The sequence below is a fragment of the Pteronotus mesoamericanus genome, unplaced genomic scaffold (assembly GCF_021234165.1).
Source record: "Pteronotus mesoamericanus isolate MK-2021 breed Mesoamerican mustached bat unplaced genomic scaffold, CSHL_Meso_final contig_58, whole genome shotgun sequence".
NCBI lineage: Eukaryota > Metazoa > Chordata > Mammalia > Chiroptera > Mormoopidae > Pteronotus > Pteronotus mesoamericanus.
The window spans coordinates 6,587,854-6,605,977 of NW_026555205.1; the positions used below are offsets into that span (position 1 = coordinate 6,587,854).

Consider the following 18,124-nt stretch of genomic DNA (forward strand, 5'->3'; position numbering starts at 1 on the left):
CTCTCTCTAAAATAAATAAATAAATAAAGTATTTTTAAAAAACATAAAAAATAAAGGAATTGAGGAAGCTAGTGAAAGTGTGGTCAAGATGATTTATAATGCTTATCAAGCTCAGAAGAGAAGGGGGTAAAGTAGAGGTGGGGCAAGGAGGAGATGCCAGAAAGATTGGAAAATAACGATGGGTCTATGGACACAAGGTCACAAAGATATGTGATCACAAAGAAGTAAAAGAGTGAATAGATGGGAGTTTTTGATGAGCATGGAATTTTAATGTTAAATATTTTCTATGTGAAACAGTTTTAAATGAAGAAACTATTTGGCATGTGGCCATGTAAGTGGGTTGCTAAAATGCTAAAATGGATTGCTTAATTATCTTTTTATAAGTCTTTTTATTGTTCTGCACTGGTTTGTAATACCTTTCAGGACAGGAAATCTCCTTACTTATCTCTATATCCCTGTTTTGGGGTTGGGAACACAGTGGATGCTTAACAAATGCTTGTCAACCCTAATATAGACACTATGCTAAGCACTGGACACACATTATTTAAAACTTACAATAGTTTTATGAGGTGCATACTGATACGTAATTCAATAGATAAGAAAAATGAAGTTAAGTAACTTGCTTGAAGTTGTACAATGAATGAACAGATGCTGTGCTAAAAGCCTGAGAGAAGATGTTTACTACAACCCCAGAAAATGTATGCCCAAAACAACTGCTAGGCCCTATTGTGATTCTGGTGAGCAAAAAAATTTTTTTTAAATGTGTTTATTGATGTGAGAGAGACAGACAGAGAGACATTGATATGAGAGGGAAACATCAACTAGTTGCCTCCCGACTGGGAAGTGAACTCTTAACCTAGGTATGTGCCCTTATCCGGATTTGAATCCCCAACCTTTTTAGTGTATGGGATGACACTCCAACCAACTGAGCCATACTGGCAAGGGCTGGTCAGAAAAATTTTGCTAAAGCAGTAAAAACATGACAATATCAAAATTCCACTGGAAACCCAAGGCTGGTTTATAAAATGCACATCCTTCCTCTTTGCCCCTCAACTCTCTACTTCTCTCACCCCTCATACTTTAACTACCACCAAATCCTAGGCATTTTGCCAACTGTCTTCTCCATATGCTCATCATTTCCATCCAGTTCACTCCTCCCTGTTCCCTGGTGGGTCCTCTATCTTATCAATCTCCCTATTTACAAGACTAGAATTGAAAAAAAAATTGATGCTTTGAGATCTCAGGACTTGTGCTTTTCAGGATAGAAGTGTTCCTGGGTTAATCCATCTGTCTAAGAATTGCTTGTTGGTATACTTCACTGAAGACTTTGTAATGATGATCATCAAAGACATAATACTAGCCCTGACCAGTGTGGCTGAGTTTGTTGGAGAGTCACTGTGTGCACCAAAAGCTTGGGAGTTCAATTCCTGGTCAGCACACATACAAAGGTTGTGGGTTGAATCCCCAGCTGGGGAGCGAATGGGAGGCAACCAGTTGATGTTTCTCTCTCACATCGATGTTTTTCTCACTCTTCCCTGTCCTCTCTCCCTAAAATCAATAAACACATTTAATTCTTTAAATAAAAAAGAAATAATAATAACTACTACTTATAATACCTTTAGCAACTATCCTAAATGAAAAAAAGGCCCTTCTTTGACCCAATAGTCCTATCTGGCTTCTCCTTCATTACCCCCTCATTTCTCTGTTCTTCTTGGGAGCCAGTGTTTCAACAGAATTTTCTTTCTAATCTATCTGCAATTGCTCACCTCCTTATCCACTTTTCAATTCATTCTCATCTGGCTATGGCCCCTCCATTTCAATGAAACTACTCATGTTATTGTATTAATCATCCTCTATATTGCCAAATCCAATAGACATTTTTCTATCTACATCTTACTTGAACTCCCTTCAGTATTTGACACAGTTAACCATTCCCTTTATCTTAAAACATTTTGTTCTTTGGGCCTTGTGACACAACACTGTTGGTCTCCCACCCTCATGCCCACCCCATTGCCTGTTCTTGTTTAGTCTTCTTTGCAGATTTCTTCTAATCTTGTGATACACCAGGACTCAATCCTGGGCTTTCTCTTTTTTCTTTATATTCCTCTCTTTGTCATCTCATCCAGACCATGGTTTTACTACCAGTTGTATGGAGATAACTCTCAAATTTACTTCTCTAGTAAAGACTCTCATTTGCGCTCATAACATGCACATTTGGCTCTCCACCTGACATCTCTATTTGGATATCTAACAGATACCTTAAACTCATTAAGTCAAGAACTCTTGATATCCCCCAACCAGCTCTTGCCCCCTATATTCTCCATCTCAATATGTCACCAACACTTATGCAGTTACTTAAACCAGAAATCTAGGCATCATACTTAATTCCTTCCTTTTCCTCACCCCAACAACATATCTATAAGTAAGTCTTATTGACTTTTTATCTCTAAAATTTATGTAGAATATCTCCCGTCAGTTCATCAAAACTTCTACTACCTAGGTCCAGGCCTATCCTAGATTATGGGAGTTTCCTGACTGGTCTGATTGAACCCTTCAATGGCTCCTTGAATAAAAGCCAATTTCTTTATCTTGGTTATGCATGAGCCACTCTTGCTTGGCAATAAGTACATGGAAAACATGACCAATGCTATACACCAACTAAACCTAACATACGTCTATAGAGCATTTCACCCAGTAACAGTCTTTTCAAGTGCATGTGGAACATTCTCCAGGACAGATTCTATGCTAGGCCAAAAAATAAGCCTCAACATATTTAAAATGATTGAAATCATACAAGGTATATTCTCTACCACAAAGAAATGAAATTAGAAATAAATAACAGAATGAGATTTGGGAAATTCACAAATACATGGAAATGAAGCAAAACATTTCTAAATAACCGATGAACATAGAAAAAAATCACAAGATAAATTAGAAAATATTTGAAATGAATGAAAGCAAAATCACAACATACCAAAACTTATGGGATACAGCTAAAGTAGGGTTTAGAGAGAAATTTACAGATGTAAGAACTTTATTAAAAAAAAAATGTCAAATCAATACCCTAACCTTCCACTTTAAACAACTACAACAGAAGAGAAAACTAAATCCAAGGCAAATATAGGGAAGTACATTTAAAAATTTAGAGCAGAAATAAATGAAATGGAGAATAGAAAAACAATAGAGAAAATTAATGAAACAGAAGTTGGTTGTTTGAAAAGAAAAGCAAAATTGGTAAGCTTTAGTTAGACTGACCAAAAAAGAAGGAGAGGGAGAATAAGAATAAGACTCAAATTACTAAAATTAGAAATGTAATGGTTAAAAATAGCCAAATACATGGTGATCAAAGATGATCTGAATTTGGGGGGTGGGCACACAGTGCAATGTACAGATCATGTGTCATAGAATTGTACAACTGAAACCTATATGATCTTATTAACCAATGTCACCCCTGATAAATTTAATTGAAAAAAGAAATGAAAGAGGGAAAATTACTACAAAATGTACAGAAATAAAGGATTAGAAAAGAATATTATAAATAATTGTATGCCAACAAATTAGATAACCTAGTTGTTACGGGCAAATTCCTAGAAACACACAAACAACAAAAACTGACTCAAAATAATTAAAATCATAGTAGACATATAACAAGTAAAAAAAAATCAAGTCAGTAATTTTTAAAAAATCTCCCAGTAAAGAACACTCCAGGAACAGATGGCTTCCCTGGTGAACCTGACCACACTTTTAGAGAAGAATTAATTTCCAATTTTTCTCAAGCATATCTGAAATACAGAAGAGGAATAAAAGTTCACAACTCATTTTTTGAGACCAATATTATCCTGAAACCACAACCAGACAAAGACACCACAAGTGAGGCAAAATGAGATAAATTTCAACTAGGGTTTCGCAGAGGTTATGGGCTTCACTTACTGCAATAAATGGGTCTGACCTTTAGATTGAATACAGCTATACCCCACTTTTTAAAAGTTTGCATTAAGCCACTGTGCTTTTATAAAAGACCTACATTAGTACCCACTTTCACAAACAGAAAGAAATCTGAAGAGGATTTTCACTTTTACAAAAAAAAGTCAAAAGTGGTAAGAGTTCAGTTTGTCTTGGAGCAGCCATTATAGAGGCAGCATGCACCCCAAGCAGCCAGAGTGGCACTGCCCAGCTCCTTCCCTGCGAACTGCTCTTAGCATTTTAGCATCAACCTGTCAGAACTTTGAACTGTGTCTGTGAGCATTTGCGTTTTTTCTCAATTTATTCTGTGCATCCATTAGCAAGATGTGTCCTAAAGTATCAGAAAAGTCTGAGAGCTCATAAGGATGTTTGTTCTGCTTAGCGTAAAACTGGACGTGGTTCTGCTAGTATCAAAGTAGCCTCTTTTAGTCGGCATTCAGTAATGCATAAAGTGGGAAGTCTATTGCTTGAGTGGATTGATGGGTGTACAAAGCATCATGTGTATTTATCACATCATTCCTTCTGTTAACACTATATGTTAGTGTTATTTTGACTTTTGTGTGTTATTTGGTATGATTTGGTTGGTTACTATTTTGGATCTGGGAACAAAAATTTTTCCATATAAACTAATAGTAATTGCTTTTTCACTTTTCACCACTTATGCTTACAAAAGGTTGCACAGAAATGCTCTACTTTGGGACACCTGTATTTGCCCCAGAAACTGTTAATTCCAAACACACTTTTATATTTTAATTGACAGTGTTAATCTTGACTCTGTCCATCCTGTATCTCCAAGTAACTGGAGTAAGTGCTCCAGAGCACGATGAGATCAGTTATAGAAAAAGAACTATGCATTTATGATTAACTGTGGAGGTGGGGCACATTATGGTGTATACATTTTCATACCCAACTGTATGCATAGAGGATAGTAGATGAAGTCTTTAAGGAAAATAGAAATGAGAAAAATAGTCAAATAACGATAGGCATTACATAAAGAAAGGATTCAGGAGGGAAGGATCTATTTTGTAATCGGGAAAACAAAAGCTGGTTTATCAATTTAAATTGAGAAGTAGGTTAAACATTTCAGGATTTATTCGTGTATACATGCAAATAAAAAAGCAAACTGATGGCCACCTCCACCACCACAACCATGTATTATTATACGTGTACAAAGTTAGATCAAAGTGGTAGCTAATAATATTACATTCTGCAGTTGTTCAAGGCTGACAGTTGAGAAAGTTTGATGACAGAGGATAAAAATAACAGTTGTTTGGGCATAAATGGAAGTTTCTTTTCATTGAACTATGTGAATGTGCCTCATGTCACCCACACCGATAGGAACCTAAGAAAATAATTTGGCTACATTAACAAGTGTTTACCACCTCATCAAATTATATTTTACTGAAATAAAAAATAACTATTGTAAACATGAGAACAAGTTGAAGTAATGATAAAATAACCAATAACTAGAGTGCTTAATGCTAATCCCAGTTTTACCATCTAGTAAATAATGTGCATAACTTTTTTTCAAGTAGTTTTTCACAGTTTTAAACAAAGCACTTGACAAAAGTTAGTTCATAGCAATTCAGAGGTAGATGCAGAAGCAGAAATGCTTATAGTTCAAATGTGCTCTGTTGACAAGGAGACTACAGCCTGTTTACTTTTTTTATTTAAAAAAAATGTGGAATCTTTAGCTCCCAGCTTGACAGTAAGTTACAAAAAGCAGAAGGTACCTTAATGTTTCCTCTGGAGGGTATTATCACTGCACTCCAGTATCAACAGCGGGTAGAAACACATGTGTTCTATCATACTTTGACCTTTACACTTCAAGTCAAAAGAATCCTCAGCAAGGTCAATTTTCCCATCCAGGGTGCACTTTGTGTAGATGTGAAAAAACGAAACGAAACATTTTCACAGAACTGGATTTGAGAATTTCATTGTTATCTGAATAAAATATATTTATTTCTATGCTGTGACTTTGCAAGAAAACAAAGGCAGGAGAGCCATTTCCTCAAAGGCTAAAAGAAGGCTTTACCACTACCACCAGTACTTGCCAGGGGATTTACAAAGCATCTTGAGGCACAAAGTTAGTATGCGAGATGAGCCAGGCTCAGAGGTTAATACAGAGGAAAAGGTGGGCATGTTCACACCTCCCCCCACTTTTCCCAGCCAGTACAAAAAGTACTTCAGAAAGTAACTCTTAGTGGTCAGGTAATGATTTATTTTCTTCAATGTTCATGCTTGGGTTTGTCTATTTCCATTATGATAGTAAGGGTTGGAATTGGAATTTAAAAGCCTTGGGGGAAGAGCTGTTTTTGTAATTTAGCTAGGATGTCCTTGTCTTAGAGTTTCCCATTGCATCAGTCCCTTAACCCGGTATGATAGCCATGATAGTGCTCTGCCTTTTAGATAAAATGCAGGACTAAAGAAGGACATGACCATTGGTGCTAATTAAAGATTCCTTGCTATGTTGACAAGGGTAGGGGCGTTAAGACTCCTGTCTACTGCCTAAATTCTAAATCAGGAGATTACATTCTGCTTTCCTAAATTCCCCTAGCAGAAGCAGCCATCCATGGTATCCTATTTGGCTTCCTGTGCTAAACTGTAATGTGATGTCATTAAATGGCACTGGTTTTCTATTCTAGAACTGTTCCCTTCTTGGTGGAGTGGTGAGTTAAATTGGTACCTATTGTCTAATATTGTATTTGATCCAGTTTCAAAAAAATCAAAAGGTAGCCTCTGCTAGTTAAGGATGAAGTGTAAAATAAAACACCCTAAGACTGTACCAGTTGTTGTGGAGCATTTTTTTTTTAAATAAAGCATGAATTTCAGCCCTGGCCAGTGTGGCTCAATATGTTGGAGCATTGTATCATATCCAAAATGTTGCAGGTTTGATTCCCGCTCAGGGCACATACCTAGGTTGCAGGTTTGGTCCCAGGTACCAGGCATACAACCCCCGTTTGGGGTGCTTACAGGAGGCAACCAATTGATGCTTCACTCTTGAATCAATGCTTTTCTCTCTCCCTTCCTCTCTCTCTAAAAGCAATAAAAAAAAGTCCCCAGGTGAGGATTTAAAAAAAAACAACAACAACAACATGAATTTCATGTTGTTTGTTTGTTTGTTTTTAGTTTGTGAAACATTTTTAAAAACCAATCTGCTTTCTCTTCTGCAACACAGACAAAAAGGAATTAATGTGTTTTTTTTTCTTTTTTACTCTGCTAATTCTTGGCAATGAATTGTTATTTGCCTCAACCAGGATAGTTCTAATAGTGATGATAAGATTTGAGAGGCTGAGATAACATATTAGAAACCAGTTAATCCATCTCTATTGCCTTCAGGTTGCATGTAACCATGCTACATTTAATCTATTTCATAAAATCTTTTTAAAAGGAGAACCTTACCTTACCTTGAAACATATTTTAGTGTTTCTCAATCTTTCCATAAACACTAAGTTCTTATTTTTGTTTAACTTCTATTCCCCTACTGTAGTTTAATGTCACCATCTTTTACTAACTCTGCTGTCATATAACAAGAGGCAGTTTGCAGAATGGCATGGTTTTTGGAATCACACATACCTGCATTCAAATCCTGGCTCTGTCACTTTCTAGGTGTGTGATATTGAACAAGTTGCTTCTAAGGTTCAATTTACTCATCTGTAAATGAGCAACCTCAGAGGAGAGTTACTGGGAACATCAAATAACATAATGTATTATTTTGAAGGACTATGGGTAAGACGAGGCATGGTACTCAGCACTCAAAAAGTGCTCAATAAATATTAGCTATTTATCTGTTATGTACCCAGATTTAAGTTAATTCATAAAGTCTTTCTGAATGAAAAGGACCCTTCCTGGATGTCAATATAAGTACAGTGTCATGCACATAGTATGGCACAGAGGCTCAATATTTATTGAATAAATAAACATTTTTTTCCCTAAGTGGAATAAGCAGCCCTCAGCTGTTTGCAAGATCCCACACATTTAGCTCAAAAGTGACTAAATCAATCAATTCTCTAATGTCTGAACTTTGTCTAGATGTTTCGGCATGTTGTAGAGACAATGCCAATAACTTATACTTTCTGTTTCTATCAGATTCATTTCTATGAATTTTAACATTTTATTATTGTCTTAGGTGCTCAGAATAGGACTAACAATCATGACTCTTCATCCATCCAAGCTTTCTTTGAGAATTTCTAAAAATGAATACTAAGAACTGCCTAATAATACACCTGAACAAAATCTTTCAACTTGTGAGTCATTACACTACCTGCCCTATTTACCTGTAAGATCTGTGCTGACCAAAGACGTGTTTCTAATTGCTTTGTTTCCAAGCCAAACACACCCCCACCCCCCCACCTCCCCACCCCCCCAATAATCCACCACCGCAGGTTCCAGGCATAATTAACATCTTTGAATCAGTGAGGTGTTAGTTAGGACTTTACGTTTTGCTTTTAAACATTTTTCACGGGTCAAGGAGGAACATTTGGGAGAACAAGGAATGTATATATAGATTCAATTGCGCTTGCATATTTGTCCATAAGGAAACAACATTGCTCTTTTACCATAATCTCGGAAAACGCCTGGTGCGTGTTTAGGTTGGCATTAAAGCCATCGCCCTGTGGCCATCTCCCCGATACTTTGTACGTACTTTATAGGAACGGTCTCAGGTGTGGAGTTCTGAGCACCTGCATACTCACACTCCAGCAGTTCAGCAACCAGCGTACTTGAGGCCGGTGGTTCAGGTTCCACGTAACTCGGCTCAAGTGTCACTAACACTATGGGCAGCTCCGCTCAACCAGCTGTGCTTGGGGACTTGGGTACTTACTTCGGACTTTCTTCTCTCCCGCCGCCCCCTCCCCCGCCCCTAACTATATTCCCTTTTCCTCCTTCCTCTCGGGGAGTGCCCACCTCCTCCCTTCGCGCCCACTCTTCTCTTTCTCCTTGTTTCCTTCTTCCTTTCCATTGGGCTTCCCGTCTTTTATCCTCCGCGGGCCCCAAGGCCGAGGCTACGGATTAGGAGGCGCGAGGCCCGCGGGACTGGCGCGAAGGGCAGAGCCGTGAAAGCATGGGGCGCGCGCCGAGGCTGGGGTGCACACTGGGCCGCCTCGTGGCCCGGCCGCCGGGCCCGGAGCGGCGCGCGCGCCTCGCGAGCTCCTGGCGCGCCCCCGGCGGCCGGGGCCGCAGCGTGCTCGCCCCCGCCGCCAGCTCGCCTCACTTATGGGTCGGAAACGGTGCGTGGGGGAGACTGTTCCAAGATGGCGGCGGGTTGCTGCGGGGTGAAGAAGCAGAAACTGTCCAGTTCGCCCCCCTCCGGCTCTGGTGGCGGTGGTGGCGCCTCCTCCTCCTCCCACTGCAGCGGAGAGAGCCAGTGTCGAGCTGGGGAGCTGGGACTAGGAAGCGTCGGTACGCGGCTCAACGGGCTGGGAGGTCTCACTGGGGGAGGTAGCGGCAGCGGCTGTACCCTCTCTCCCCCCCAGGGCTGCGGCGGTGGCGGGGGGATTTCCCTGTCGCCACCTCCGAGCTGCGGAGTGGGGACCCTACTTTCCACTCCGGCCGCCGCCACCTCTTCCTCGCCCTCCTCGTCGTCCGCCGCCTCGTCCTCATCGCCCAGCTCCCGGAAGATGGTGGTGTCAGCGGAGATGTGCTGCTTTTGCTTCGATGTGCTCTACTGTCACCTGTACGGATACCAGCAGCCCCGGACCCCCCGGTTCACCAACGAGCCCTAGTGAGTACCGCGTCCTCCGCCGCCCTCTCCCTCGCGCTCGGGATGGGGCTCATAGTTGAGGTAAAGTACGAGTCCGCCTCCCCGCCGGGGGCTGCTCCTGCCCTTCTCGCTACCCCCGTCCCTGGTGCCACCAGACCTAAGTCAGGGCACCCCGCGCTTTCTGCCCTCCGAGGAAAGCGCCCCACACTTGGAGCAGGGTGCTGCTGCAAGAGATGGCTCGCTGGCTCTCAGAGGTGTTCGCTTTCTTTTTGCAGTAACTTTGAGGAGTTCTGACCTTTTCCTTCTCTTTCCACATCCCGCGTCCCCACCGCTTGGGTTTTCAAGATCTGGATTACTCAAGGTGTTGACCTCTTCTCACTTTGGTTTCCATTAACCCCGGTGAAAGCCCCGCCAGTATTCCCGCCTTGCCCAGCGACTTACTGTCCCATTGCAGGGTGAAAAATAGCAACTACCCAACTTCTGTTAGTGATGGAACTTAGCACCGGAGCTAAGTTCGGGTTTCCTTGTGTGCCGGGGAGGGAGGAGGTTTTTTAAAAACATTTCCCCTTGCCACCTATTTTTATCCGCGAACAAACCCATTAAAACATGTTCCTAGTGAAGCACACCTCCAGCTCTCTAACATTTGAGGAGACCTTTTTTTTTTTTTTTCCTTCATTCCACCGTCTGGGTAAAAGCTCATTCAAAGAGAGCTGTCCCCATAGAACCACTGTCATTTTGTACATTAAGTGTGCATTCGCTTTTGTGTAGATTTCCCTTTTAAGAAATCAATGTTAGACTTGATGATTTCAGAAATAGGTGATCGCCACAGTGTGTAGGAATTTTTATGGTTTCTTTTGGTTTTGTACTTTTAGCTATTTTATCCTTCAAGTATGCGGTTGAAATTGTTTAAAATAGCACTGTCACAACTAAAAGCTAGGTTAATTCTGATCCCTGTCCATTTGGATGTGTGGGAGATGGGGCATATGTTTTTTTTTTTTTTTTTTTTTTACGTGTAAGGTTAGTGTAGCCTAACTTTTTGAATTAAATGCTAGACAGAATGTAAAGCCCAAGGAGGGGCAGAACGACAAAGAGGGCGACTGTTTTTATTATGAGTACTTAGCATCAACAAGAAAAATAATAGAGAAAAATTTCAGAGAAATTTATAGAGAAAAGCACCAACCCTTTTGCTATCTAAGACAAGTGCCCCTTTTCCCCATATCATAAATTCCTGAACCGATGTTCTTTATAACTGCTTCTTTTCACTTTGTGACATTAGGGAATTATACGACAGTTGAGTAAGTACAAACACTTATGCCTAGACTAAAAATATTAAATTAATATGTAAAGTGGAAATTGCAATAAAGTGTCCTAGAAATTGTAATTTTGTATTGTTTGTTTTCTTTGGCTTTGAGGCTTTAAATGTATTTAATTTTGTATGTCTCTTCTGAGGTCTGTGCATTTTCTTTCAGACTTTGTTCATCTTTGGGCATTGGTTCATAAGAAATGCATGAAATGGCATCCAGACTGACACTGTCAAATAAATTCAATGTCTTTATAAATATCATAGTTTTAATTCTAAGAGCTTAAATGCTAAAACCACACATTTACTTTGCCAGTTTGTTCTTTGGTTAAGAAGTAAAATTCATTTTGAAAAGACTGCCACGTAAAAAAAATTACGAAATATTTATTAGCATGAGTCACTTATTTGTGACTTTTTTGCCTTCTCTTGGGTGTCTATGATGTATTAGAGCCAGTCTTGGGATGATACATAGGTTGGCTCTGTAAAGTCATGGGACTGCAAAAATCCACTGCTGTGTAGTTACATGAGTTTGGCAAAGGCTATTTTACTATTCACGCTCCATTGCTCCAAAGCATATGAGAACACACTTTCAGGAGGTGCTATTTTCACACATTTTAAAGTGAGTTTGAGTTAACTGAGTGACTGTAACAAGAATTTTAGAAGTGTGCTTGACCAGTTCATATACAAAATGCTATTGAAAGTGTAATTTCACAGTGGCTACTTTGAACACATACTCAGGTATTGTTTCTCTTCTAATACCCCATCCACTGGACTTCTTTTTTATGAAATTAAACAGATAAAATATAATACACTTTTGATTACTGTGGATAAGTTGAAATGGAAGAATAGTAACTATTATCATTTAGCTGTCTTTGAATGTGTCGTGTATTCTACAGAACGACTAATTTAGAAAAGACACTGAACATGACCAAGGGGAGGATGAAAGTTCACTTAAGTGCAAGGAGGACTGCATCTTATTTTCATTTATCTTCAAGTCATTTTTGAAGTGTACTGTGGGAAATTCAGGAAACTTGCTTAAAAGCAGTGTTTGATTATGGGAGTGAAATAACTATAACCACTTGACTGTGCCTTAGTAACCACCATTCATGTTTTTGTTTTACATACAAGGGGCAAAGTAGGTTTCCAGTTTTTCATATGGAAAACAATACAATAATTAATAAATAATGAGAGAATAAACTCTGCCTCACGTACTGACAATTTGTAAACTACTTTTGCCTCCCCCTGTAGTTAACAGCGTTGTGTACTTATTAGTCTGGCTTTGTGCTGGGTGCTCTAAGACATAAATAGACATATTGCTTGTTTTCCCCTTAGAGTTATTAGTATCACGTCATGAGCAGTGATGTTTCAGGTCCTGTTCTTGTGCACCAGAAGACGTGCTTTCAACAGTTTGAGATTCTCTTGTATAAAAGCACACCTTCTCATCCTTTCCCAGGACCTTACTGTCAGAAAGTGTCCGTAACTGGTGAAATCTGCCTTTTATAGATTTAGAAGTCCTCGATTCATCAGTTTTCCTTCCGTTCTGAAAGGTTTTGAGAAACTTCCAGCGATCTATCTGGCTCAGGTTTGGGGGATGGATGGGGATGTCAGTATATGAACAGGCTGTATGGATAGAAATTCTTCACCATTGCTGCTGTTTTCTTGGGTCACCTACCTCGCTGCAGAGAGGTAGCAGTAGCTAGAGCTTGGGAGGATGGTAGAAACTTGTTTAATGGAAGATAGGTAACATTTGTGCATTACTAAACCCTTAGTTTCAGTTGTACAGTTGTAACAGACACATTTGCCCACAGAAATAATGTTCAAGACATGATAAAAATGTGACTTGAACTGCACTTAACTATTCCAAGTCATTTCTCCTGGATTTATATGTGGGAATCCAGTTAGCCATGTTACAGGAAACCATTTGCTACTATAAAGGGATCCACTGTGCCTGCCAGGTGTTGAGCCAGTTAGACTGCAGAGCAGTCATTCTCAACCTTGGCTGCACTTTGAATCCCTGGGGAATTATTAAAAATATGGATGCCTGGGTTCCAACCTCAGAAATTCTGGTTTAATTGGACTTGGATGGGGCCTGGGCATCAGGATTATTAAAAGCTCCCCAGGTGATTTTAATGTGCAGCTGAAGCGGAATACTGGTTGTATTTGACTAAGTCTTTCTCCAGAGATTTGAATTAATTTTGTCTGGGGTGGTGCCTGGGAACCCGTATTTTATGAGCACCCTGGGTAATTTTGTTAAATAGCTGACTTGGGAAACACTTGCAGTATAGTCTGCAGAAGACATCACCTGGGAACTTGTTGGAAATGGTGGCTTTAAGGCCCCACTTCAGACCTGCTGAGTTAGAATCTGCATTTTAACAAGTTCCCCTGATGATTCTTACGCACATTAAAGTTTGAGGAGGAGTGGTTCTTGAACACACATCATAATCTCCTGTAGTGCTTGTTAAAACACAAATTGCTGGGCCCCATTCCCAGAGTTTCTGATTCAGTGGGTCTGGGGTGGGGCAGTGAATTTGCATTTCTAACAAGTTCCCTGGTGGTGATGCTGCTACAGTTCCCAGGACCATAAGTGAGCCCCTCTGGGTTAGAGAGTAGTGAGGACCTGAATACTACTTGAGCCACTATAAGGGAATGGCAGTTTTCAGTGCCAGTGTACAGTCTAAAACTTCCGGCTTCCATGTCACTGTCTTTACCATCTTCTTTCTGGTTTAGCACCAGGAAGATTGAATGCTGCCTTGATCATAACAAGAGTCCAAGGTTCTTGGGATGGTTTGAGGAGAGGGGAGAGTGACTCTTGAAAACCTGTAGCTTGATTTTATATATATATTTTTAGAGATTTTGTTAAATATGAAGGGCACATTTTAGGCACATTTTAGGAGTTAAAAACAGCTTCTGTAAGATATGATATCTTACAGTGAGCTGTATTGATTTTAATAAGTAAAGCCCCCTTCTGTTACCATAAAAAAAGCTTTGATGATTAGCTTACTAAATAACCTATTGTGATAAGATTTTAAAACCTTTACTTACACTTATGCTTGCTGGATTGCATTTTAAAAATTTCCCCTATTAACAGAGAAATATAAAAGGACCCTGGTAAGGCACTGGGATTGTTCAGTTTTATATATTTAAAGCTGTGTTGCATGTCATGCCTCGCAAACTTTGAATTTTAATCTTCTTACCACCTCTGAAGTTAACACAATGCTACATTTTGTTTAGACCATAGCACATAAAAGATACTTTACTATTAAACATCAATAAGTGTGGTTTTCCATTACAGTGAATTATTATTATTATTTTTATTATTTTACAAATCTCCTGGCGATGCAGATTTTAAGACAGTCTGATCAGGTGTTTTGAACAGTTAACTCTTTCTTGTCTTGGCACAATAATCAAATTACAGTTTTTTAGCCTGCTTTGGAGGAATTACTTTGTGTTAGGGAGGTGAGACAGGCACTTGGTTTCACTGGAACAGTAACTATCCTATTGCACATTAGTAAAAAAAAAAAATGCCTTGATAATGCAGCTCAGGTCAAGGTGATACTAAATTAGCATTTTAAACACAGGCTATTACATTTCTATTATATCTTCTTTGATGAAAACTGACCAGACTAGCTGGAAGGTGTATCTGTCTATTGCAGATGATGCTACTAGGCCATTACAGTTTTCTTTATTCATTCTGGCCTAATGGTCATAATGTGTAGTTTTTCTTTAAAAAATATTGTCTGAAAAATTGAGTATTTTTGTATAATATGGGTTATTTTCAATACTGTTAATTTCCATTGGGAGACAATCTAGTGTCTATCTTACTGATAAGAAAGCAAGCAGGCACGCTCCCTCCCCCTGCCGAGTTATCATCAATTCTGTAAAGACCATCAGTCACTTGAATGAAAAGATATAGAAATATAAATTACAAAATTATTTTTATATACATGCATAAAGGTATATGTAGGGCAAGGTATATTTAGTTAAATGGAAAGACTTGATGCTTATTTTACCTTCTTCCCCATATGGCCACAGGGAGTAATAATCTAGCTCATAATCTTTCTTGCTTATGAATTGTGTCGGTGCTGTGTTCAAGCCCCAGTTACTGCGTAGCAAGTGAGAAGGAATCTCTGCTGAGATCCTTTGGAAAAAAAGACTACTACTAAGAAAGTGAAAAGTGCTCTGTTAGCCCATGCATTAGTTGTTTCTCACAAACACACACTAACTTTGACATTATTGTCTTTAAAAAGCTGTACACTTTTTGAAATTGTATTTGTGTAAAACACTGTCACTTATTACTGTAATGGATTATAATTTTGAAGTCAGTTGTGCTTCCCATTTATAGACCATTTTACTTTTTGAGAATCTATATGTGTGAAACACTGAAACTTGTGCAATGAGATTAGTCAGAACTCTTATTTCAATAGGCATTATTCTGTTCTCTGGATGTCACACATGCTTGCCTGTTTTAAAGCCGCACAAAGAGCAGGGCTTTTACATTTAAATTTTCTTAAATGCCCTTTTTTCCCTGAACTTGTGTAATAATGTCTCTTTTTGATACTGTTCTGAATCAATTAAGCTAAGTAAGGACCAGCAGTAAAAGCTGGGGGCTGCCAAGAATGGACCCTCAATGTGTAAGCTGTCTTTCCACACAGTAATTGGGCACTTGCTCACAGGACACTGGAGACGGTGTGGGAAGCCTGTGGTTGTGTAGGTGGGAAGAGTAAGTTTCCCAACAGTAAACTTATTTAGAGTTGAGCTTCGGTAGTTACAGCGTTGCTAAGAGCGAAATGGAACCACAAGCTTATGTAGTAAAAAGAAAAGAGTCCAGTGGAAGAAGTATGGTGTAATAGTATAGTTGGTTGGGTGGAGCATAATTTTTGTTAAGTCCAACTCTAAGTGGCATCTTTTCTATGAAGTGTGTATTTTGTATAGCACTTAATGTATCATACTTTCAAATCTGCTCAACCTTAAAAAATGTTAGTGTTGAATAGCTGAGTGGAAATTATATGTCACTGGGAGAAAACCTCCCCCTCCCCATATATATTATGCTGAGTTCCGTGGTTGGAAACCAGAGAAATAGAAGAACTAGTTCTAGCCCTGCTGAGCTTACAGTGTTGCTCAAGATATGATACCAATATCAAAGGCACTTAAAATGCTTACAGCACAATATATACATAATTGTAGATGAGTTCGAAACATGAAAAATATTGTGCATAAGCATGGTAATGACACGGAATAAAGGAGTAGTCAGGAAGAAGGCTTTTGAGAGAGGATAGCTTTTGAGCCAGGTTTTTAAACGGCAGAGGTACAAAATTATTTGTGAAGAGTCTATATACCAGTAGATCTTGAAGTCTTACTTGGTTGTTCTCAAACCGGTTGCTGTCACCACCACACCCCTTGCCACAGTAATTGGGGATTCCCAGCAGCTGCCTTTAGTCAGCAACTTGCACTCTCAGCGTTCTCCATACCACTCCCCTTGCTCTCATCTCAAAGCTCATAAACTTCAAGGAAATCCAACTAGCCTGTTGTCTTTGCAACCCTTTTGGGAAAGCTGGATAAGAGATATGGGATCTGATTATATTTTTTGTATTAATAAGAGAACGGTGTTTGCCGAAGAGTCCTCTAGAATGTAGGATGGATTGGAAGGAGAAGAGTCTCAAGGTGTAGGAGATCAGCTAGGCTTAAATATATGAGGGCAGTAGGAAAACTGGCATTGACAAAAATGGGGAAGCCACCCAAGGGGCTGAGTTTGTAACTGTAGGAATGTTACAAAATCAAGGAGTAGAAGAAGTTATCAGCATATGTAGGGACTTGCACTCCAGGGCCAGGTTTTGTGTAGGAGTGGAAAGATTGCAGCTCACCTGTTTCTTGGCTTCCATCATTGCCTCTTCTTTTTTTGGCTCTGTGCCTAGCTATTCTTGTGCTCAGAAAAAGTTTGTTCAACAGCTCTGTTGGAATGGCTATGAAATTTGATCACAAGTGTAAGAATCCCCTATTCCCAACTGTATCTAATTTGAGAGAAAGGAGAAGACATACTGGTTTATAGAATTTGGATCAAGCATGAAAATAGCTGAGATAGCTTTTGGATGAGGACGTGAAGTTAGGTGATTGCATGTGAATAAAGAGACTTTTCAGGAAAAAAATCGACCAGATTCCCACTTCTAGCGGAAGTGAGAGAGACTCTGGACATAATTCAGAGTTTATAAGCCTGAGGAACCAGAAAGATGATGGTACCACTAAAAAATATGGAGGACAGATGGGGCAGTAGATAACGAAGAAACAAATAGTTGATCAAGTGAAATCAGATTTCTTAATATGTGTCTTTCAAGTGTTGGCAGTTAACAAATGTCATTTCTTTTTTAATTAGCAGAACCACAGAGAAGCAATGGTTTAGTTGGTCTCTTGGGATATCTCTAGCCTTCTCCCCAGCTCCCCAGTTGTGGCTTTGGACTGCTCAAATGAGTAGATCTCAATGATACTTTTTAGCTTAGTATTGCTAATAAAGACACCTGACAGAATATTGGGTTTCCCTAATGTAGGTTTATATATTTTTCTCAGTCTCCAGACTTATTAATTGGTAAAGCAGACAGTAACTCTTAAATTTTCTTCTGTGTGTATGTCATAGTTCAGCCTTCAGCAAACTAGAGCCTCATGGAGGACCATATCAGGAGCTTGTAGTTTCAGATGTTGGGTTAAAGAAATTTTATGAAGGATTGGAAGTACTGTCTGGTAAAGTAAGGATGCTGGATCTGTTTTTGCAATTCTGCTAGAGAGTGAAGGATGAATGTTATCAATGGACAGGATCAGCCATATTGCTTTACGATCTTTGCGATCTTCACTGGATGGGCAAATGTGAAAAGTTCTGTTGAGTCCAGGCCTGCTAATATTAGGTTTTAAAATAAGGTCTGTGATAGTCTTGATGATTCTTGCCTTTCCCCTATCTCTTTCATTTTACAGATAATCCACATTGTGACCCAAAGCCTCATGCAGTGCTGGGAGATTACAGTTGACTATTATGCAATATCCTGCCAGAAGATGCTGACCAGATCTCTAGTAATGGAAAATAGTGAGATTGACTTGACAGCCTATATAGCTTGCCTTGCCATTCCATAAATTTCTGTAAGCATATGACACTCAATTTTAGTAACATCTTTTTTTAA

At 39.4% G+C, this 18,124-nt stretch overlaps 1 protein-coding gene across 1 annotated transcript in view; it reads left to right on the top strand.

The window, feature by feature from the left end:
- Positions 1-9,157: 9,157 nt before the first annotated feature.
- Positions 9,158-18,124, top strand: part of AMMECR1 (AMMECR nuclear protein 1) — a 132,679-nt gene continuing 123,712 nt past the window's right edge. Inside the window, exon 1 of the mRNA XM_054580365.1 lies at positions 9,158-9,685. Within this exon, the coding sequence (XP_054436340.1) occupies positions 9,216-9,685 (470 nt within the window). The 5' untranslated portion in view covers positions 9,158-9,215. The remainder of the gene's footprint in view (positions 9,686-18,124) is intronic.